Source organism: Botrytis cinerea, chromosome 1 (genome assembly GCF_000143535.2).
Source record: "Botrytis cinerea B05.10 chromosome 1, complete sequence".
NCBI lineage: Eukaryota > Fungi > Ascomycota > Leotiomycetes > Helotiales > Sclerotiniaceae > Botrytis > Botrytis cinerea.
The window spans coordinates 379,042-402,362 of record NC_037310.1 but is presented as its reverse complement, the minus strand read 5'-3'; the positions used below and the strand labels follow the sequence as shown (position 1 = coordinate 402,362).

The following is a 23,321-nucleotide window of genomic DNA, read 5'->3' as shown; positions in this document are numbered from 1 at the left end:
GTTAAACGATGGGCAAAAGCAACATCCCATTCGCATCATTCACTGAACTACACGGAGATATCAAGACGCATGATCTGCAACGACTAGAAATTGGCTCACGCAAAGATAGAGGATGTAAAGCAGACGTAGCAAGTATGAATGGCAAATTGCACGACTGTTCGCCACCACAGTCCGGGAGTTCTGATCACGTCTAAGCATGTATAACATATCAAATAGGTTCAATGTACAAAATGAACTCAGGATATCAAACGACCTTTATTGAATTACAGTTCAAGCTAGCCTGAGAATAACAGCTAGCACCAAAATCTCGTAAAATAATGATATATCTCAAAACATAGGTCAGGCATCAGTCTTCTCTCCCACCAAAGCCTCAAAATCAACTTTACCCTGCACATTGAATCTCCATTTGACATTTTCCCAACCCTTTCTCCTCTTTATGTTGACTTCAACATCATTTTTGGGTTTCCTAACCGCTGTCCCCAACTTTTGAAATGCTCTATCCGGCACACTGGAACCCTCAATATCAAACCCCATGATAATAGCAGCAACAAGTGAAAGTATTTCAGTCGTGGCAAAATGTCTTCCTGGGCATAAATGCTTTCCACCACCAAAGGGAAAGTATCCCTGTGTTTGCTGTTTCTTCTGCTCTTTGCCAAGTTTCGCAATGGTATCTGGTAGGAATCGCATTGGATTAAAAGAATTAACATCTGGCCCCCAGATCGATGGCGAATTGTGAGTAACTCCAGAAGGAAGTTGTATGACGTTTCCAGCTTTAAGCAAAAACGAAGATTGAGAGGTTGATGCTGTGAGAATTACATCTTGGGTAACGGATCGGACAGATGTTGCTGCATCAGCGAAACGAAGTGTCTCACGAAAGCACGACATTAATGTAGGACAACAAGATTGGAACAGAGCAATGTCCATGACACATTCTTCTATTCCGTTCTCATCTTTATTCTTTGATATGATATTGGAGATCTCGGTCTGAATGGAAGATACCAAAGCCTGATCTGAAAGAATGTTAACAAGTAGCCAAAAACATGTTGGTGCTGAATTGGTTGTCGCAAGAAAAAGTGTAGAGATTTCGATGTTCGCAATCTCATCGGCTGTCAGGCCCCATTTCTGGGAGCACTCCAATCGTGATTTTACGAGGGCGCTGGCGGTCATATGATGTGATGAAGCATAATATGATGCAAAGGCAGTTTTGATGGCTCTACGGCCATGATAGGCTCTCGGACAAGTAAATGTAGGAAGAAATTCAAGCATAAGTATTGTCATGCCTTCCTCGAAGTCCCTGGCAAGATCAGCACCGACTTACAAGTTTGGGGGCAGGGTGTCCAATAGTCCGAATGAATAGATCAGAATAAGATATTCCAAATTCATCCGGTATTCCAATAAAAGTGAAAGCATAGAATGCAATAGAATATGGAAAATCCATTCGGCACATAGAAATGATTCAGTACGGACAATTGGACCCTGGCTGGGGATAATATTGCTAACCAGAGAGAATCTATGAGGCTGTGATCAGCACTCACGGGATCGTGTGGCCCGTAAAGAGACGCAGATGTAGCCAACGTAAGGGTATCTCTCATCCATCTATAGAGGGATACTTTTTCAGAGTTCTGATCAAGCTTGTTGAGGATATCAGCAACAGAACCCAGAACCCCTTTGTTCAATTCTAGCAGACTTCCACCAGGTCCCAAGTATTCTACCATCAATCTATGATTCTCGTTCAGGTACGATGTTCCATTGTTCCCATTTAGAAACGGCCCTTTCGGGTCATAATCTGGTGAGGTTTCTCCGCGAATTATTTTCATTCCATCTTCGCCAATATTGAACGCACGTTTCGAAGAATCAACAACAAATGTGGTAAAATCAAACGCTTTCGTGTTGCGATATGCAGCTTGAATTAGCGAAGGTTCGCAGATAACGTAGATGCGAGCGGCGAATATCTTGAGCGTGAAACCCGAATAAAGAGGGTACTTGGAACTGGAACGAAGATGGATGGTAAGCGAACATTCTTCGAGAGAGGGTGAATAGCTTTGCGTAGAGATCAAAGGGCTAAGCAGCAACTTCCTCGAGAGTTCCCCGCAGGCCCTTTCAAGTAGTTGCGCTAATCCCATACCTTAAAGTCTGGAAGTAGCCAACTTGTCCCTTCAGCATACCGATCAAATGCCCAAATAGTGGCATCCTTGATTTGACCTCGGGAGGTTCAGTCCCTTTTGTGTCCTCCTCATCCTTACGACCAAGCTTACCAAACAATGCCACCAGCCCGATAGCTAAGATCAAGGTAATTGCAATCAGAGGCCTACTGACGTTGTAATTCTGCAAGCTCAAAAACGAAGAAGACATTGTCGTCGCAGAAGCATCGTTCAACACCATAGTAAAGGCTTAAGATCAACACAACGCGAAATCTGAAATTTTGAATACATCTTATTAAGGAGAGTTGAAGTACCCAGTAGGCCTCCACCTACCCAACCAATAACAGAAGAAGCTCAGGAAGCATGGCTCGTAGCAGCACCTACAATCACCTACTCCGAACAGTATTGAGGACAATCAAAGCGGCGCATCGTCTCAGTGGGTCGCGGAAACACTTGAAGCCGGAGAAGTTTAAGTTAGTTTCAAGTCCCCAAGTCGTTCGCGAGCTTAGGACTAGAGGAGCTCGACCATCTCTTATTTGATTTGCATTGACCTAATCTAGTGGAAACATTGTAGTACAACAAAATGAAAGGGTTCAATCAGCAGCAGAAACTCTTAAAGACTTTCCACTCCTGTTCAATAACATCGACGTTGTAGAAGGCTCAGGAGGTTTGATGAAGTCAGTGCTGAGCAGCTGAGCTCCACCACAGTAATAAGTGTGGCTGAGCAACATGAATTTGAGCCACTGTGGCAGGTTCAATAGGTACAGTTCCCTTCACTCATCTTCACTTGACATGCAGCAGCATGTCTCGCAGTATGTCACCGACGATGCATGAGATCAAGTGGCATACGCCTCTTAATCTTAAGGTCTTGTCACCGAACTTCACCTGACTCCTACAATGTGGACTCTGCGATATTCTATGCTGCCCACGCATCGAATGATATCAGAACACACGCCGCATCCGTTAACAACGTCTTGGGGCGAATGAATATCCAAGACAATCTTCTGCTAAAGCCAACCACAGTCACGCCTTTGATCTTTTTCGAGATGGAAGCATCAACAGGAAGAGTTCAACGGTCTTCATATTATGCAGTTCGCATAATGCGAGGTGCGCACTGTGCAATTTGGCTCCAATGATCGAGTGATAAACACATCCCTAGGTGTCTGAACGGGAGAGTGCATGGCCCCAAATCAATTTGATTCACAGCTTGGGATTTTACATGAAGGAAAAAGAAGTTTCAAACCATGCAATCTGATTCTAGTGATTCATAGAGCCCTAGACATCTTGATGGGCAAAGGGAATGGCTCAAAATTCACACTTTTGCACATTGTGGCGACGTTATTTCTCAGTCTGTTGTCGCTACCTGATATGGACCATGACTGCCCCCATCGTTTCATTCTTTGAAGTTATTCAAGAATCATTTCCCATTCAATCAACTATGACATTAAGCGCCATTTCAAACAACAAGGGCAAATTTCCTAGGTCCGTGGAACTTCATCAACCAGATTGTCTTCGATTGCATGTTATGCTATTAGAGATCCCAGATACCGAATTATTGAAGGAAGAATTTTCAACTATAGACTTCCTATGGCTTCGAAGAGTAATTGTAGGCCAGCGCTCTATTTATAATGACCTACTGATCTCTTCATAGAATAGCCCCTGGCCTAACATGGTCATGATGGTGGTATATCGCTTTTTACACATGCGCAACCTCTACCAGATCAACCAGGGTGATCATATCAATGAACTTGTCGATTACATATTCCAAAACGGGGAATTACCAGACAATCAAGATTGCAGAGCACAAATGATTCACCGATGCAAAAAATTGATCCTCTCAACTTCTAAATGGACATCAAATGGTATACTAATGTACAATGAGGACAACCGTCTGGTTAAGAACGCAATTTTTCAAAACGCTTGGAACAACCAAATCGTTATCATGCGAAACAGAATCAAAATCACCAACAAAGAAGTACCCCTCGTTGAAGTACCCAATGATATTCCTGCAAAGGTACTACTTTTTCTTCCCCTTTTCAAATGTTGGACTCACCGATCTCATAGGTTTCGGAACCAAACACTGCCATGACCGAGGTATCTGTCGCAGCTCTGAGCCCATTACTGGAAGGAAGGCAGAATAGCTCCGGAATGATCACCGCTACTGAACCCCTTATCAAAGTTGATCCTGACGGACCTGTGGATTTAGTTGAAGAGATTAAGGTAGCGTCTCGAGTGAAGTTAGAGCCCCTTGACTCGGAACAAGTTCAATCAGCACAATCATACAAGTTATCAGGCAATCCCAAATCACCAATGGTTCCGGTGCTAAGAGATGCTTCACTAAATGTGACAGATGGAACTTATTATTGCTCTGCCTCTTACTGTGATGGTTTACCTAACCTTGAGTCCGACACTCCTGATAGCCATGTTCCCCCACTGGATACGACTTCAATTTCTCAGCCCAGTCCTTCACGAAATGATAATAAGGCTGAAGTCATATTCTTCAAGGACTCGAAGCATATCAACTATTCTTCCGAGGCTTTACTTTCACACCATACCCAAAAGTTCAAGGCCTGTGCGCAGGTAACTGTATTCACCCCAAACAAATTTGATCGAAAAGTTGTTCGTGATGCAATGAGTCTGATCTGGAAAAGTAATGATGAATTAGTTCTCTTCTGGAAATCAGTGGCTTTGCAAACATCTACCATCATTAAGATCACGTTCCCTGACGCTGATTGGTTACCTGGAGTCACTGTTGACATTAACAGCGATGACGACCTTCTCAGAGCTAGACAGATTATCTGGAATAGCTTCTGGATATTCATCGGCAAGCAACCAGAAACCATTGTCTCGATCTTCAATATTTATGCAGCCCCTGAAGAGCCACAACTCTCGGTAGTACTCTCTAAGCGACAACGAAACAGTATACCTGATAATCCTATATCTGTTCACCAAGAGGACGGCACAAGCCCTTATTCCAACGATGCAGCATTCCGAAATTATATGGCCAAAATGGGTAGCCAGAGATCTGGTAAAAATTCTGTTCCACGCGAGGGAAGTCAAAGTATCGGCCAAGTTCCAATGTCACCAAAATCAATTCCATTGCTGAAAAGACCTGCCAAGCGACCGCGCTTGATAGAACAACAACAATCCACAACAGCTCATACAGAAGTTGGAACTACAAGGTCAAATCCCATACTCTTGGAACAGCAGGTGCAACAACAAATACCACAACACCAGATCACACAACAACAGATGCCGCAACAAAAGATACCGCAATACCAGACACATCAGCAAGAACATGGCCCGCGCCCAATCCAATCACTTGCAAGCTCCCATATTTTGGGATCTGCATATAATCCTCAGCCACAACAGTTCATACAAGCCCAGCCTTTCCAACCAAGCAGCATTCACAGCCAACCACACACCGGTACCCTATTGACAGAGACAGGTGTGTTTCACCATGAGCCAAACAATTCATTCGCGCCATACGCACATCAAATATCGCCGCGTATGAATCGTTTTCCCCGTTCCCAGACTTTATCAGTGATGTCTCCTGCTCCAACTACAACCCAGGAAGACGTGCCCTATCAACGCATTCCTCGAATGCCTGCATCCCCTCTCACGGCTTCATACCAACATACACCGTACACTCACGCACCAGCACTGATGTCCCCTCCTGAAACCATGGCTAGATCTCAACGTTCCTCGTTTTCAGCACATTATTCACCGCAAATGCCAATACCAAGACTCAACCATCATACCCCGACTTTCAATCATCCTGCATTTCCCCAACTCCCACCAATAATTCCTCAATCCCATGGCTTTCCTACATATCCACCCTCCAACCCAATTCCAACCCCAACCCCCACCATCCAATTACGCATCCAACTCCAGCCCAACGGGCCCTTCAGCGCCCCCTACCCCAAACATATACTCGGCATTCGAGGTAAACCCGGAGTCACCACATCCCAATTCTTCACTTGGTTCATAGCAAAGACTCATCATCCCAGTCCCGGGAAAAATATCGACTCCCTAACCTTTCGATTCAAAGATGCAGTGCCAGTACCGCTTGCATATACCGTTTCTCGAACCGGAATGGTGGATGGAGTGGATGCGATGGTAAAGTTGAGAACCGATATCGTGAGAGAGTGTGAAAATGCGGGGAGATTGGTCATGGGATTGGAAAAATTCGAGATTTTTGTTAGTATTACGGAAGAAGAAAATAAGAGGAAGGAGGAGGAGCCGCTTGGACAGGTGTTGGGAGAGGAATGGTAATATTGCAGATAGGACGGTAAAGAAACGATCATGGTGACTCGATGACCTCTTACAAAACGGCCCTCAGTTAAAACTACATGAAATTTTGATCATCATATTTATTTATGCAAAGAAATACTGCGGTTAATGTTTTACAAAACGTTTATCTTGAGTATTTAATTTAGAGCAGATTTCCCGATTCCTTTTCAGATGACACACCCATACTTAATATCTCACACATGAAATCAAATCACAGCACAACACACCAATCTCACCCCCATCCACTTCTCATCGCTCGTAATCCAAGATCCGGTCACGATGATAATGCATGCACAGTATCCATTCAAAATTCCCAACCTTTTATTCATCTATTAACTATGAATTATTAATTATAAACTTCCATGTATTCTGTTCCAAAAAATTCGTCCATCCATCATAATCGGAATAATCTGTGGCTAACACCACTATAAATACAATTAATCCATGAGGCACTGATTAATTTATTTGATACAAGTGACGAAATAACATATCTGTTCAACTCCATATTCCTGGTGCAGCTGAAATCACAGAAGCCATATCTGGCCCATAACAACCATGGCAGCAATAGGACCAATAGTCGAGATGGCATAAACAATATTCGAAATAGCAGGTGTAATGAGAGCAAAGATACTATTATCAATACCAGTCGATGCAGCCGATGCTTGACTGGCAATTGGCGGACTTGTACTTGCAGATGTTACGGGAGAGGTGTTTTCAGCTGGTGTAGATTTTGTTGTGCTTGAAGGTTTGCTTCCTTTGTTACTTGACTGGGCATTACCAGTCGGTCTAATGGCATGTTAGCCTTTATAGCATTGAGAAGATATATGAATGACTTACTGAGAAGTATTTCCTGAAAATAGAGAGGCAGCACTAGCCACTGCTCCAGATGCAGAAGCGGCGCCACCAGCACCAGCACCCGATCCAGCCGATCCAGTAGCAGCAACTCCCCCGCTGCCAGCTCCAGAGTTGGTGTTATTGGTGAAAGGAGGATTTGGCCTAGAAGGAGATGTTGCATTTGAGTTCTCTGAGCCAGGCAAAGGGATCTTGGGTCCCGAGGATGTCGAGTTAGATGCAGGCGAGGGGTTCTTCGGTCCTAATGACGTGGGGTTTGAACTTTCTGGAGCTGGTGCGGAATTTTTTGGACCCGATGCTGGTGATAGATTTTGGTTACCTGATCCAGTTGAGTTCGAAGGCTTTGATGCCGAGTTTGGGCATACTCTATGAGAATGTTAGATGAGAACAGGAAATGGTGTGAGGGTATACACGTACGAGATAGTGACGGTAACAGTTTCGGCTCTAGCCACGAAAGCTCTAGCCATCAACTCATGCGTTGGAAGAGGAGGAGCTATTGTTATTGGAATTGAAACTGCCGGAGAAGAAATGCATGCTGCACAATCACAAGAGTCGCCATGAGAATCGTGGTGGACATTGTATGCTGCTGCTTTTTTCAACAATTCAAAAGCGGCCAGTGAGTGAAGATCGGTAGGAGTTGAGGCTGATTCGACTGATGTGCTCGAGATACTAGGTCTTGACTTTGCCATGGCAATAGCAAGTAGTCCTGTAGCATCACGAACAGTGTTGCTAACACCAGTAGGATGTGTCATTAAGCTATTAATATTGGCTAGGATAACGGACACCATATCAGATCTTCCTTGAAGAGCGAATGAGACTGTATTTGTTCCTTGAGCAAGAATGGCAGAGACGGTGGTAGATCCTTCCTTCATAGCTTGCCTTTGGGATTGTACGTGGTCGATGATGAGAGATGTTGGAGCGTTCAAAGAGTCAGGCGAGCAATTATTTAATGCCGAAATCTCACTTCTAGCCGTGGATGGCGTAGAGATTGTTTTTCTGCAAAGCAACGTCAGCTTGAGTAAGAGAATGACTAGTTGATACCTACTGCCAAGTAAGGCCGAAAGTGATATCTCGTTTCCCCAAGCTGACACCATCCTTGCGGACAAATGCTTTTAAACCCTCTCCAACGAATACAAGTATGAGAACCGAAAAGCCAATAAGTGTAGCTACGAGCATGGCGGGCCGCCCGAACCGACGTGAAGGCATGATTTCAACGAGAAAAGATTTTGGAAAGAACGTGAAAATGCTTGAAGCAAGTAAAACGGAGTTATGGCTGTATCAAAGACCAAAATTGCATCAATGTATGTGCAGAAGTGAAGGTTACAGAGACGGGGACCAAAATTTACCAAAATTGCAACGAGCGAAAGTTGTATTGAAGAAGTTTGAAGAGAAAGAAAAGGAGAAGAGAAGAAGAGATAAGACGGCGTTTCTTATTGTTGGGGGAATTTGAATGGTTCTTTCCTCAGTTGCAGACTAGTGCTGCCTCTATTTCCATAATTGTGAAGAGAGTCCTTCCCTATCAGTACTTTCTCCAAAGGATCCTTCCTACCTGCCATTCCGGCCTTCCTGATCGAAATTCATCGGCTCGTTCGCGCCTTACTTCCATACTTCATATCATGTAAAAAAAATCAATCACAGTAGCAATTCAATCAAAATGAAGGCAATCAGTTCATTGAGACATAGCTATAGACCCTAGCTTTTAACCCCATATAAACCCATTTGCATAAACTAAAGAATTATTTTCACAAGCCCACTACACACCTAGTAACGCTTGCCGGCACGGAGAGAATCACCGAATTCCTCCAAAGGACTTCTGATGAGCTTGGTCTCCTTCCATAAGTTAGGAGTCAAGTATCCGTATGTGTTGGCAGCAGCGACGAAAGTGGCCTTCAAGGTGTTCTCAAGGGTCTTGGTCGAACCGGAGGAGGAGGTGTATGCATCTTCAACACCTGCGAGTTGAAGGAGACGCTTGACAGCTGGGGAAGCGACAAGACCAGTACCACGGGGAGCTGGGATAAGCTGGAGAAGAGAGAAAAATCAGCAAATGAATTATTCATGGTATTTTCATCAAGTTACTTACTCTAACAGAGACGGATCCACACTTTCCACTCTCCTTGGTTGGGAGAGAGTGAGGAGTACCCAAGTTGGTACCCCAGTAACCTCTTCTAATTGGGACAACGGACAACTTGGCGATGATAATAGCAGCACGGATGGCAGTTGCGACTTCCTTGGAGGTCTTGATACCGAGACCGACGTGTCCCTCAGAGTCACCGATGACAACGATGGCCTTGAATCTGGTACGTTGACCGGCACGGGTTTGTTTCTGGACGGGCTTGATCTGTAGACAAAATTCACATCAGTATCCGCATTTGCCAAATTTCCACAATCGCATAAACGCGATTTTAGAAAATTTCGCATACCTTCATGACCTCATCCTTCAACTTTGGCAAGAAGAAATCAACAATTTGGTACTCCTTGATTGGCAAAGAGTGGAGGTAGATCTCTTCCATAGAGTTGATCTTTCCATCCTTCACGAGACGGCCAAGCTTGGTAACTGGTTGCCATTCCTTTGCCTCGTCCTTGTTTCCTCCACGTCCGCGACCACGTCCACGTCCACGTCCGCGTCCGCGATCTCCTCCACGGCCTCTGTCGCCGAAACCTCCTCGTGAGCCGCCTCTTGGTGCGTCAGCCATATTGATATCGAATTGATCGTTAGGTGGTGGTTGGCAAGTCGGTGGGCGTTGAACGATTAGGAGATCAAGAACTTCGAAATTATTGATTAGAATTTGGAAGTGTGGGATATTTTTCGCTTAAGCAAATATTTAGTCACCCAAAAGTAGATTAGCGCTCAGATGAGAAAAGCTCATGAGTGCCTGATTGAAAGCACTTGTAAGGTTCAGGCATCTTTGGCGGGACAGTCACGTGCACTGTTCGCTTTCCTTCCTCCAGATGGGTGTATGTTTCTTCATCTCATCTACAAGTAGTGTCCTGTCTATGGATTGTAACCTTCTACTATATACATATCTTTGCACTCACTCACTCACCTTTTACGAATCTCTTCATCAGTTGACGGCGTCGAATGCGTTCAACACTTGCCTACCTACCCTCTTCTGCTCGAGAGAGATCAGCCAATCGATTCGTCTATCGCAAGTACGTACCTGCTTTTGGACATGCAGTTATAGTCATTTACATGCACAATGCCCACCGGAAACCCATCAAAAACAAGAATCGGTCTCTTCTGAAGCCTTAAAAGCTGCAAAGGGATAGATCTGCTCGATATGAGATTACACAATAGTATACACAGTCAAATTTGGGTACTGCTACCTCATATTTGCCACCTCGTACAACCCCAACTTAAACTCCATAGCACCATACTGAGTTCCAATTTCATAAATTGTCAGATATTATCATTCCAAAAAAGAAACTCCCAAGTCCAATCGTTCACTCCATTTCGCCTTGGCATATTAGAAAAGTTTGGCCGGACAGTTCCGTTTTGCTACTTCCTACATCATGATTCATCAGAGTGTAAAGAGAGGAAAATTCCATCACTTTGGAAGGATGTCTAGTAACATCAATGACTTCCGTGTCATTGTACCTTTTCGTACGCCATTTCCAAAATCATATAGGTCCTCGCTACGCCCTCGATATTAACTCCTATGATCCATCACTTACCAAGAAAATGTTGTTTCTCTGTACCGTGAGTTTCCATTATCACCATGTTTCAATGTCAATTGTACCGCCAACCATCGTTCTTCAGAGTTCAAATGTAAGTATGAAATCGTCCATCTGGATGATTCTGGGATTGGCTGGTCATCTTCCTGAATACCTTCTCCCTCAATACTCGAAATCCATGCGCAAATCCTTGCTACGCTAATGGTGTCAAAGCAAAGACCTTCTCGCCTCGCTTTAGACCAAAGCAGCGCTATGGCCTGACGCCGAATTCGTCGATCACGACATTTTACTGCCGTGATAACGAGAGGGAGAATTGTTCCCATGTCGAGAGTGAAGCGAGATGTGTTACTCGGGTCATCCGGACTAGAAAGTAAAATTTGAGCTTTGCATATAATCTCCGCAAAGAGATGGTTGTATTCGTCATACAGCATCTCTGTATGTGGGACACTTGATGCAACAAGTATCGTGGCGATGTTATAATAGATGCTCAACATATGTGTCGCATCGGCAGAAATACTTCCCGTGTGTGCTTCTTCAGCATGGACGGATTGGAAAGCTTTTCGCCATCGAAGTAGCTGTGTGGTGTAGTGGTTATGAATCCTGTTCCAATATGGCGTGGATAATTGCTCTGGTTCGGTTTGCGACTTTATGAGATACTTTGTATGGAATTGACCAATAGCGGCCATCAGGAAATCCCATACTTCTCGAGCTTCTTGGACACTATCGAATTCGTCTGGAATGTCCATGTCATCCTGAAGAAGATTTGGAACAGGGTATGGTGGAGGAATAAAAAGCCCTTGAACATCAAGACGAGCAAATAGGCGGCCCAAATCGTCGACTAGACTATCCTGGATCTCGGACAACGAATCATGCGACAATCGGGAACTTCCCCCTCTTCGAGCAATTCTCCAATCAGCTAACAATCGAGAACCGCCTCTGAGATGAGTCAAAGCACCTTCGTAGCTCCCCTGAAGAGATTCAAAGGTCATAAAAAGTACGCACGCTGTAAGTGATGTTCTCAAATGTCTTCTGCCATCCGAAAGTATTATCCTCAACGAAGCAATGGCTCTACTGTATTCCCTTAGTGCGAAACGGTGGTGTTCATCTAGATTATGATGATCAACTTGTGGAAATCCCGAAAGTGATAGCCGAGTTGGAGAAGATGTGATCTCCAAAGACTTCGCCAGAGCTCCCAAGGCAATAGTCGCATATCTGATGGGCGCATCTTGGTGACAGAGTTGAGGAACCTTTTCTGTCCAAAATGTAGGATCAAAAGAACCACAGATCTCGGCTGCTGTTTTTTCGCAAAATCTTTGAAAATATCGCCGTTCGAATTGATCACCATGTATAGCGACCGAAGGAGTATACGACATCACAGACATCGGTCGTGGATGGATGGGTACAAGAGCGTTTGCATTTTGCTTGGAGACATCTTCAATCTGCTCTGGAGCGTATCCACCACACTCGCGACCGAGGTTTTGACACCTAATACACTGTGGTTTGGTTTCGTCGCATTTAACACGTCGCTGTCTACATCGTATTAGTCAGTTACGGATCTGATGATTGTCCGATGAAGATTCCCTGGTGGAGAAATCCCAATGGAGTGGATCCGCAACTCTGACTCGACTTACTTGCATGTTGAACAACCCGTCTTCGATCTCGGACCGCTTTTTCTGAGTCCTTGACTTCTCGATGTTTGCTCTGGAGACCCTTGATCAGGGGCAGAAAAATTATTGAGAAATTTATAAACGTTTGGATATGGAAGCCTCAGTGACATTGCTTTTGTCGTGAAGCCTGTACAATTGCCGCATAAATTTACCGACAGCCGGAAGAATACTCGTCGGGGTTTCGTCAGGTTTTGTGTGGGTAGTATTATAATTCTTCCTTCCACTCTTGGTGCTTTTTGCTTCAAAGTTCAAAATGTTTCGTTTCTTGGAGTCTTTGGAATGAGCTGGAGATTCTCGCAGTTATTGATAGGAGTCGGTCCGTTATTATTCACGAGAGTAACGACAGGGGAAATCTTGTCTTGGACTGGTGACTCGGCCAACAACAGACACGGTTTATTGTTTTCATGGGCAATTTACATTAGCGGGACAATGCGCAGGCTTCTGGTCAGGGTAAATTAAGGTGAACGATATAAGAAGGTTACCGACACTCAGATTCGTTATATTTGTGCGGCATGTATCAGGAAGCTTCCAGTCACACTTAGCAAGCATTTATATATCTTAGTGGTCAATCCCCTCGTTTTTCAGTACAGCTTGCAGCTCTGTACCCCTCTCTTAAAGTGAAGAAAACGGCGAACTGACTATCGAATCAGGACATGGCATAGCAAGGATTCACGCCACTAAATGACCAATGACAGATGCCACGGGCAAGGTTTTGTATGGGCGTGCCAAGACTTGCATCCAGGAAGGTGGAAGATAGTCAGGATCCAACACGTGAGAATGTGCCTCTCTAGAAGCTTTCACAGAGCTCTAAGCTTGGCTTTTCCGATGTATTGTTATGCGAAACGGCGAGTGAGGAAGGAGTGTGGATCAAAAGACAAACATTCATTGGCTACGACACGTTGCCGCCCCTCTTATACAGGAGCTAGCGCTTATTAAGTCACTTTCTCACGGAGAATCTAACCGAAGAGCCGGAACATCAAAAATCCCCAAATTGTATGATGATTTTGAAAAGCGTGATATGCTTCAAAACAAGAATATTCGCGAATAATGCCTGTTTTAGACATCATGTGGCTTGAGTCAAAGCAAGGGTCGAACCTATTTGGCACACCACAACCCCCACAGAAAGCTGAGAGCTTGTCTACTCCATGGGGACGCCACACTTCAGTGGAGTATACTTCCTCTCATCTTCAGGATTGTAAAATGCACATCGTGTGTTTTTTTTTTTTTTTTTTCAAAAAGACTCCAGGAAATTTCTATTTGTTCCTGCGTTCTGTCAAGACCGGGAACCATGGAAGTACTCGCCAAAATCAGCCTTACCCGTCATTAACTTTTTCATAGCAATTTTCAGAATCCCGTTACCGCGACGTATTACATATCAACCCAGGAAACGACGAAGCTTTAATTTGGATAATACGAATTGAAGCCTTTTCTTCAGGCCACAAAAACTCGGTTCACAAAGGGTCCAGTGGGAAAGTCTCCATCGGAAGGAGTAGCGCTTGGAAACCCATGCAGAGACTCAATTTCTGATGACCGTAATTTGTAGAAGATCTACAGTTGTCTTTTTATACTCTTGACTAAGAGATATGACTGGGCTTAGAACTCGCTTCCATCCTCATAGAGTGCCCAAATGTGCTTGATCGGTGGCACAATCTCACTTAAGTTACGGCTGAATTTGCGACGCTACATATTCTCTTTTAGTCTAGTGGACCATGAATTGATTATAGATATAGGCAAAATCATGCAACGTGAAATTCTAGAAGTAAACGCCCAGAGCAGACTGCGAGTATTCTAAGAATGCCATGCATGATGCATAGTGGTATTCCAAATATCCACATGGACATCAAGTACTTACTGCAATATAGAAGCCCTGAAATTCGAATTAGTGAACCACATCCTCGGGATTCGAAGCTGTTTATTCAAGCCAATTCATTATTTTGCGATGCAGTAGTACCGTTTGTTCAATTTAAGGCACAAAGTCTATATGCAGTGTTTGCTGCTCTATATTTCGAGATGTGCATTCATCCTTTAAGAGCCAATTGAAACTTGCCCCGCCGTTTTGATAATCGGCACACATGAAAGTCAACACTCTTTCCTGTTCGATATACTGCTGCATGTATTTGTACTACTCTGCATGTTGCACAAATGCCATCGGGCCTTTTTGACAACGAATGGACGGGCTTGATCTCATGATTTTGATCTCCAATATACCTTACACACTCACTTTGCAATCCACTGAGCATGTTTTCTTGTTTCTCGGTCTTACTTTCGCAGACCGCATCATCTCGTGTTTGCCTAGGGAAGACATTCGCATTCTGAAGAAGCATAACAAGGCTTTAACATTGGAACGGGGTTACAAATTTTCCACCAATTAATGTTCGTCTCTAAATTAAGCATGACATTAAACCATATTGACTCTCAAAATCTACCAATTCCAGCCACTACTATCAAATTTATCACCTTCATTCCCAACTATGTTTTACTTCGAGAAGGAACTCTTCCACGAGCAGTAATTCCAGGAAATACTTCTCATCTCCTCTTGCCTCTTTTCCCACCCTTTTGTGCAGCCATACCATCGTCATCTTGCAGCCTCTTCTTCCCCCGTCGTCTTACAAATGCAAATGTAGAACATTGCTCGGCCGTCATATTCCTCTTGCTACACTCATTACAAGGAGGGCTTCCCAAACAATCAAATCTCTTCTTCTTTCGTTCGCATGGCGGGCATTTTGGTTTGTTCGCACGCATGGGATCGGTTGAGGATGGGCGCCACACACGCTCGGGAAGCGGAGTCCGGGGTTTGCAGATGTTTGGGTCGCTTATCGATGGTAATAGTGCTTTGGGAGTAGAGATATCTAAAGCGATTTCAAGCGCGTTCTCTGCTACTTGGCGAAGTTGCCAGTCTCCGAGAGCTCTAGGGGGCTCTTCATCAGAACACTCGTTGTCTGCATCGGATCCACTGTGATCTTGGGGTTCGTTGTTGGATAAATCAGGTAACTGGGGTGCGTCAGATGAACAGTCAGATCGTTCTGGAATGTCAATGTCAATGGGCTCGGGTGAAGGGCTCAGAAGTTGAGGAACCTCAATCTCAACCGGCTCAGGTAAGTGCTCCGAGAGTTGAGCGACTTCGATCTCAAGGGAATCAGCAAGAACTCTGGGCCCGGAAAATTCTTCATCGAGGATGCCTGTGGTGGAAAGCTGCAAGTCATGATCGGGCGAATTAGGAAGCTTATTCTCCTGAGTTTTGTTCTCTGCAGAATCTCCACTTGTAGTAGATTGAGTAACCCCGCCGTCGTAGGTTTCTTTGCATGGTGAGTTTTCATCCGACCGTGCGTCAATATCAGAAAGATCTTCCTCTGGAGTTTCGACTTCTGGAGTTACAATTCCTGAAGTTTCAGGAGGACTAATTTCGCAAACCTCATTGATTGGAGATTTCTCTCCGGACTGTTCTTCAATGATTTCTTCATGCTCAGAACTCTGAAGTTGTACGTTGGAAGCTTGGTTTTCGTCCTCCATTTCGTGTTACAGAAGAGAAAGGCTGACGAATCAAGAAAGGTGGAAGGGACAGCACGCGCGTATATAAGTATTACACAGCGTCAAAAGCGAGATTTCAATGAATGAGTATGCGGTAGAACCAAGCAATCGCACCGAAAGGCAGCCTCAATGCACCTTTCACCAGTGGATATGCTGTCGGCAACATATCCAATTTATTTCACTCATGTTACGATATTTCCTTGATGCTTCTTGCGATTTCATTCTGCTGGCACACACCGATGATACGGGCGGGTAGATGCTTGGCGTTGGTAGCTTTTAATAAGCGATTCTTTAACTTGTCAATGCAAACAATTCCTTCCTTGGGTAAGGGTGCTTTGATAAATATGGATTGTTGTGTGAATATGAAGCTGCTTGGCGAGATGTAATGATCTCATCCAAAGTGCCAATTGTTACACGGTTAATATCTTTGTCTCTCTGATCTCATTACAACAATTACCAGAAAAACTGCATTCATTACAAACATTGCACTTCGCTCTTCTTTATCTCATAACCACCGGGGATCTCTATTTTATTAAAGCCTACATCCATTTGAAGCAGAGCAATGCACCACCTCCCGTATTTTCAAGTATAATATCATTTGTTTCTTTCACGCTCTAACTTTTGACCCCATCAAATCTTTCAGGTGTGTATATTCAGTAGCTACTGAAGTGTAACACAACAATGAAAGACGATGAGATTTTGACCACGAAATTTCAACAACCTAAATGCCTTTTACACTGCAGACTACGGCCTTAGATATACCTGTGTAAGTTCCTGTTGGCCTTCTTTTATTGTTACTGCCCGCCAAAAAAAAATTGTCTATGACTATTGTTTTCATCGTCTCACTCATTGTCACTGTCGCTGTCCCCTTCTTTCAATGATTCTTCTGCATCTCTCCTGATTGCCCATATTCATGCTATTCTACAAACCCCCATTAATTAGGTACTAGAAGCTTTTGTCCAGATACCCTCCTTTCATTTTAACCGTCATTCGCCCGTTTCTTCTCCTAGCCACAAGTTTATAAATTCTTTATCGAAAATTTATGGGATCACCGTGGTGTTGAATTATCTCATCCTCCTATTTTGTGAAAGCAACCAGCCGCAAATTTTGGTTTGCTCAGTCAGAAATTGATTCAGGATTGTTGAAAGACCAGTGCATGAAGCATATAGCATCAAAACAGACAAATCTTTACGATGGTTTGCGTATGCAGAAAAGAAGTATCTTGATCTAGGTTTCCATCTGCTGGTATCTCATGCTGTATCTTCTCTCCGTGAAAAATCCGCTTCCGTGCTACAATTTCATAGTAATAAGCGGACGATCATCTCTGCCATTTGTATCTCATTCTTTGCAATATTCACTAGCTCATTCCAAACTTTCCATTGGTGTCTTCACTATTTAATAACACAATCTAATCACTAAAACGTCGAAACTATGCTCCTCAATGAGCTTCTTTTGCGCTAGCCAAGTCCTGACTATTTATTTCGACATCTGTACGGATTAAAAATAGGGTTTCAAGTTTTTGGAGTGAGGCTTTCATGAAAGGTTGCTTTAGCATACTATAGCCAGTAGTATTTGTCATGTATAGGGAGGGGGGTATTCTATGGGCGTAGAATCAATATATCTCTATTGGTCTTACACATCACGGGAGTTGAAGTTCTGGAAGTAACTAATAATATGGGTAAGGACGAGGTGAGCAGCGATTACTTGTAAACCGAGAAAATTCAGATACACCATTACCCCTTACATGTCTATAAATATAAGAAGTCCCTTCCTTCGGCATGTTCTTCCAGTGAGTCTTAGCTTAGGGAGATTAGTTTCATCATAAAGTTGTCCTTGTTGTGTATTTAACCGGTTGTCATCCGGGATCAATGTCAATGATCACTGGGCTCTCGTTCCTGATAACGAGAGGACTATTTCCACTGAAGACTAGGGATATCTTGAGACACAAGAGTAGGTGACCGATCTAATACTTCTGAATTAGGCCTACAATGAAAAGAGCTTACTTGCCCCTCGATTCGGCCCAGCCTATCTATAACCTTAGTGATTAGACGGCCCCCTTTAAAATTCAAAAATACATTCGATACAAAATAATTTAGACACCATTCATTATTTTTTAATTCTTTTTATCTCACTATTATCATCTCATCTCATTTCTTGCTCGCGTTCGATTTCCCACATTCCGATTCACGACAACGAATGTTTTGCAGTGTGTTTCGCAATGAGTAAACCCCAAAGTTTTTGATCTCATTGTCATTTCTTTAGTCATTCTTCAGATATCTCCAGATATCTGTGGTATATCGAGGCATTAAAGGCTTCACTGTCTCTTTTTACAAGTATAGCCGAACATATTAACAGGTACCTAACAACATTGTGAGGAAACTTTGTACCATTGATTTTTTTAACAACTTACTGAGCAAGGTCCCCTGCGCCGATATACACAAACCCTACTTTAAGAGATTGTAGGATGGTATTCATAGTTCCACTTATGATTGCTGTTATTCACTTCTCGCGAGTTAAGAAGAATAGTCGGTCAACCACTTAGTTTTCAAGATGGACTCTCGTCTTCTTATGCTTAAAAATTTCATTCCTTGATCCTGTTAATGCAGTATTTTTGAATTATTATCCAGAATATCTTGCCTCTTATCCGAAGAGTGGATTACAATATCAATAGGATTGGATATGATGACTATCACTTCGACGATGTAGTTTTGCTTGCATTTGAGATTGATCGCAGCATATGCTGGATGTTGATCAAGCGTCGCACAGGTTACTAGAACATCTGCTGATCATTAAGTTTAATGATCTCAAAACTCTTTCAAGTCATAGGAAATTTGAGTATTATTATGAAACGCTGTTCAGATATACCAGTGTTTGTATATAGATTCCAAATAGTTACACTTATATGGGGTGCTCCCCGAGTTACTGATAGCAACGTAGGAGAGTACTTTCTATCCTATATTCAGATCACACAAAGTTTATATGTATTTGCATCCGATGATAGATACCCTTGCTACTCAGTAAGTAAGATAGATTTTTATTATGTCATGTTGAGGAAATTACCTAATAGATTAAATTAAATCAAAGCGCAATAGGAACTTCGATGTGAAAATATTAAAGTTGACATTTCATTCTCTGTATTTGTGGTTCCAAAGTTCTTGATCGTGCATCATGCGACAACATTCCCTAGCTATCTTGTTTTCCTTAATATGGGGATTGATTTTGAAATTTTGGTGGATATATCATACACAAGAAGCGATATATAATAAACATTAACCTGGATTGATAAAAGGTTAAAAAAAGAAGACGATAGGTAGTTTATATGTGCCGTTGTCCAAGAAGAAGGGTCGTTCAGGAAAAGAACTAGGCTGAATACAGTCTGCAATCTGCCCATGCCCGGGAAAGTGATATCAAATAGTATCAAGAAGTTGCGCCGAGTTTGTAAAGATGTAATCAAGTAGACAAGGTCTCTTGAATCATTTCGCCGGTTGAGATATCCTCGTTCCATCCAGAGGTTTTAATAGCCCGAACTGCTCTTCAATTATTTGACCAGTATCAAATATCCTGATTTACCATTCTTCCAACGCATGACTCACAAAACTCCTCTCGGTTATGAGCATTAAGATCATATATTGAATAGTGCTCTTCTTAATCGCTGCACTGTCGATCCTCCATCATGTTCAATCAGTTAATAGTTGTAACGAGATATAACTTCCGCCTCAGCTCTTACTCGTTTTTGATCTAGAGGCCATAGAGCTCGTCCTGAATCTCGTCATGGTGTAATAGAAAGCCTTGACATCCTTCTCTGTATTCGTGGTGTTTGTTTCAAAAATTGTCACAGACATGAGTGCAGGTTCCCTTGGCTTGACCAATGCTAATGGGTGTTGAATGGGATCTACCCTGCGGAATCAAATGTATTCTTCGTTCAAGAGACGTCAAGGAGCGAGAAGTCTTTGTAGTTTAACCTTGGCTGGTTCATCGCGAGTCGTTCGGCGTAACGAGTATCCTACATTCCAGTTTGGGTTTTGCTAAATAGAGTATTTTAAGGTGAAATTTCCGGCCATGAGAGTAAAGTTTTATGTCTCTTGAAAACTACAGATTTGAACGTACCTAGCTCCAATACGTATGGTGATTTTGGTGAACATCGAAGTAAACACCCGAAGGATACTGCCAGCCTTTTCCATTCTGTGAAACTTATTATAGTGATAGCATATGGTGTTGTTCGATAGGTCTCGGTCGACATTCGAGAAGCTTTAATTCTTTTATTCAGGGACGTACTCTCTATGTTTCGATAGGTATTTAGTTGTGGTATGCCGAGGCCCTAAAAGCATGTAGATACGTTGACAAGAAAGAGATAACACAGCGGCCGATCGAAGCGATAAAGACTTCATGCTGACTAGCAGAGTCTTCTTTGGCAGGTTGAGAAGACTATGGAACTTGATCGTTGATGACTCAATGGGCAACTTCGTAAATGGTTCAGTGAGTGACTTGGCTGTCGGTTCAATAGAATTTGAGCGTGGTCGAATGATCTTAGGGAAGACCCGGCTGAGAAAGAATAGCCAGTGGCCCAAGACGATATATATCTCCTTTAGATTAGATTGATTTTGATTTGCAATTCTCCATTATGAATAACCGTGTGTCGTTTCTTGGGTTCAATTTGAGTCCAACTTTCCCGAAAGATTTCAAAGCATTATTCAGGCAACACCGTATGATATAGTCGATCGAAAAATGAAGTCGTGATTTAAACGAAGGAGTGCGAGGGGGGAGGTGGAGCTAATAAGCCGTTTCGTATCGTAAAGCTGTTGTGTAGCTAGCATGAGTTCCAATAGATAGACAAAGTCCAGACCGAGTTATAACTGTATTTAACAAGTCAATGCTGGGAGATGGTGTGGTTCTTATACAACATCCAGATTGCAGATCTTGGTGTTCATGTTGTAGGGGTACGAGAAGTGATTCACGTTATGATGATCGCGGCAAGGCCATGATACCACTAAAATCTTAGCTGCTGTATTAATCCATGATGTCTTTAAGCTCAATATATTTATTCGGACAATTTGAACAGCGCTAATAGAAAAGTTCAATTTTTAGGGCCAGAGACTAGGTAGGGGTTTAGAGATATTCGGAGTTTTGTTTATTCGCTGGTTGATATATTCACAACACAAAGCCTGAGAATTCAGCTAGAAGATCTGGCGTTTGAATTATTTGAGGTTTGGAAGATTCGTATTACATTGGACTTAGTTGACTCGACTCGGCTTAAGTACAGGCCATTTTCAGCATTGGTTGTTTCGCTTAGCATAAATTGGATTTGTCGAGAAGGCGCACAACTGAAGGAATTGGCAAAACATGTTTTCTCTTCTATTGATTGTGTGCTTGTATTTCAAAAGTTCTAGTCTCGAAAAGTATTTCGGGCTTGGGGAAATACAGATTTTCAACTGAGCTAACCGAGGTTACACAGAGTGGACCCGATCAAGTTTAAGATTAAGTTGGCGGCATGTATATGGAGTGGGCCATGAAACCCGGAGGACAGACAAGAGTGTAACGCACTGCTCTATTTACCAGATATGGCTCATCGATCCAGGCCTAGAAAAAATTCTTCTCCTTTCCTGTAAATCCTTTTTAAAACGTTTGCTAAGTCTTATTAGCTCAGAATCTTAGATAATCAATTTCAGCCCCACAGACATGATAGCAAGCCAGCACATTCACATTTTATAAGATACTATAATGGGATTTTAGAGGAACTCAAAATCAATTAAAGTACAAACGGCATGGCTTTGATGGGGAATCCAAAATAATAGCTTCAGACGACGACTTGGTGTATGACGAAGCCGGAATCTATAGTCCAACTTCTGAAGTTTTCATGTCGTCTCGAGCATTTGACATCGATCAAGGGAGTTTCACCCCCCACAATATTATCTACCTCAAATTAACTACGTCATCGCCTCTTTCTGCAGCCTCAATCAATATTACAAATTCATACAACCAACAGCTCTCAAGTCAAGACAGTACTAACTGCAATTCCGTCTCCCACAACCAATGTCCATACTTATCTTAATGAAAGAACTGCTTTATCCCCCTGGTACTTCGAATGCTACTAATCCCTTTCCTAGAAAGCTAGTACTTACCCCCAGTCTATCTCTTGGTAATTTTTTAGAATCACGACCTGTCCAGTGACCAAATTTCAGAGCAAAGGGTTGAAAAGAAACTGGGCTCCATCTGAAATTGTAAGCTCATTGCATATCTACATATTCAGAGAAACTTAGTATTGCTTAGCTCCAACATTAATTTCAGTACTTCATTGTGTTGCATGTCTGAATGCTCTCGGCATTGCTAGCTTCAACATGATTTATAATATTCTATTGTGTTGCATGTCCTATAAAAATATTGGCAGCTCTAACAACTTCTAGCTTGAAGATTGGTCAGTCCTCGAGCTCCTGGTAATTCTAACATCGAAAATGGTTCGGGCGTACGTATATGAGCTGCACATTGCATACTATAACATAAAGGAAGCATCGGCACCTTTTAACCTCATTATTAGACCCAGAATCTTATTCTGTTGCGTATCTTACGACGCACAGTATTCACAGCTTCATCAAGAGCCCTGTAAATGCTGGCCTCTCCGAAAAGACGCGCAGTTATATACATCTTGTAATATGTTACCCGCTCACTCAAATTCAGAACGAAAAACACACGATCTTTCACTGTAGACCGCATGTATTTATATCAAAGAAAAATAGCATGGCAGAGGCACTGAGGTGGAAGAAACAAGAGCAGCATGAAACCGTAAAGTTTAAAATGAGCAACCCAAAAACACAACGCCAACAAGTGGATCACGTCCTCAAACTTTCCAAGGGTTGAGGTTAAATGAACATCCTCTATCTATGATCCCCTTGATGCCAAAACATATGATTCACAGGAGAAAATTCTTAGGTTCTGAGGTGGATACGATGCAATTATATATTGGGGATCGGCATTGATAAACAGGACTGAAAACCTTCTTGTGCAGTCTCAACTGTGATATCAGATTTCGGGACAGTGAGCCGGTATTTTTACAATACTGTCGCTTCAACACGTATAATGCCACTGTATAGCTAGTTCTTACCACCATACACTCGTGTGATGTCCTAGAGACGAGAGGAAAGTACGGAATGCAGAAAAGACCTGCTCAAAGATT

The 23,321-nt window shown here is 42.9% G+C and overlaps 6 protein-coding genes across 6 annotated transcripts; 1 reads left to right on the top strand and 5 right to left on the bottom strand.

Moving 5' to 3' along the window:
• Window positions 1-231: 231 nt before the first annotated feature.
• On the bottom strand, window positions 232-2,803 carry BCIN_01g01010 (hypothetical protein). Its single transcript, XM_024690201.1, has 3 exons — window positions 2,126-2,803; window positions 1,501-1,989; window positions 232-1,294 (listed from the first exon to the last, which is right to left on the bottom strand). Exons 1-3 carry the CDS (start codon window positions 2,380-2,382, stop codon window positions 340-342), a joined length of 1,701 nt encoding a protein of 566 aa, XP_024545969.1. The 5' UTR covers window positions 2,383-2,803; the 3' UTR covers window positions 232-339.
• A 138-nt stretch (window positions 2,804-2,941) lies between these two features.
• BCIN_01g01000 (hypothetical protein) lies at window positions 2,942-6,635 on the top strand. The gene is made up of 3 exons (XM_024690200.1): window positions 2,942-3,741; window positions 3,793-4,155; window positions 4,206-6,635. The coding sequence occupies exons 1-3, from the start codon at window positions 3,442-3,444 to the stop codon at window positions 6,414-6,416; spliced, it is 2,874 nt and encodes a 957-aa protein (XP_024545968.1). The 5' UTR covers window positions 2,942-3,441; the 3' UTR covers window positions 6,417-6,635.
• Window positions 6,636-6,738: 103 nt separating this feature from the next.
• On the bottom strand, window positions 6,739-8,648 carry BCIN_01g00990 (hypothetical protein). Its single transcript, XM_001555486.2, has 4 exons — window positions 8,332-8,648; window positions 7,704-8,282; window positions 7,272-7,652; window positions 6,739-7,220 (listed from the first exon to the last, which is right to left on the bottom strand). Exons 1-4 carry the CDS (start codon window positions 8,490-8,492, stop codon window positions 6,959-6,961), a joined length of 1,383 nt encoding a protein of 460 aa, XP_001555536.2. The 5' UTR covers window positions 8,493-8,648; the 3' UTR covers window positions 6,739-6,958.
• Window positions 8,649-8,702: 54 nt separating this feature from the next.
• BCIN_01g00980 (hypothetical protein) lies at window positions 8,703-10,261 on the bottom strand. The gene is made up of 3 exons (XM_001555485.2): window positions 9,707-10,261; window positions 9,367-9,624; window positions 8,703-9,305 (listed from the first exon to the last, which is right to left on the bottom strand). The coding sequence occupies exons 1-3, from the start codon at window positions 9,977-9,979 to the stop codon at window positions 9,048-9,050; spliced, it is 789 nt and encodes a 262-aa protein (XP_001555535.1). The 5' UTR covers window positions 9,980-10,261; the 3' UTR covers window positions 8,703-9,047.
• A 14-nt stretch (window positions 10,262-10,275) lies between these two features.
• BCIN_01g00970 (hypothetical protein) lies at window positions 10,276-13,613 on the bottom strand. The gene is made up of 2 exons (XM_024690199.1): window positions 12,590-13,613; window positions 10,276-12,488 (listed from the first exon to the last, which is right to left on the bottom strand). Exons 1-2 carry the CDS (start codon window positions 12,733-12,735, stop codon window positions 10,955-10,957), a joined length of 1,680 nt encoding a protein of 559 aa, XP_024545967.1. The 5' UTR covers window positions 12,736-13,613; the 3' UTR covers window positions 10,276-10,954.
• Window positions 13,614-14,804: 1,191 nt separating this feature from the next.
• Window positions 14,805-16,413, bottom strand: BCIN_01g00960 (hypothetical protein). The gene has a single exon (XM_001555482.2). It carries the CDS (start codon window positions 16,133-16,135, stop codon window positions 15,152-15,154), a length of 984 nt encoding a protein of 327 aa, XP_001555532.1. The 5' UTR covers window positions 16,136-16,413; the 3' UTR covers window positions 14,805-15,151.
• Window positions 16,414-23,321: the final 6,908 nt, after the last annotated feature.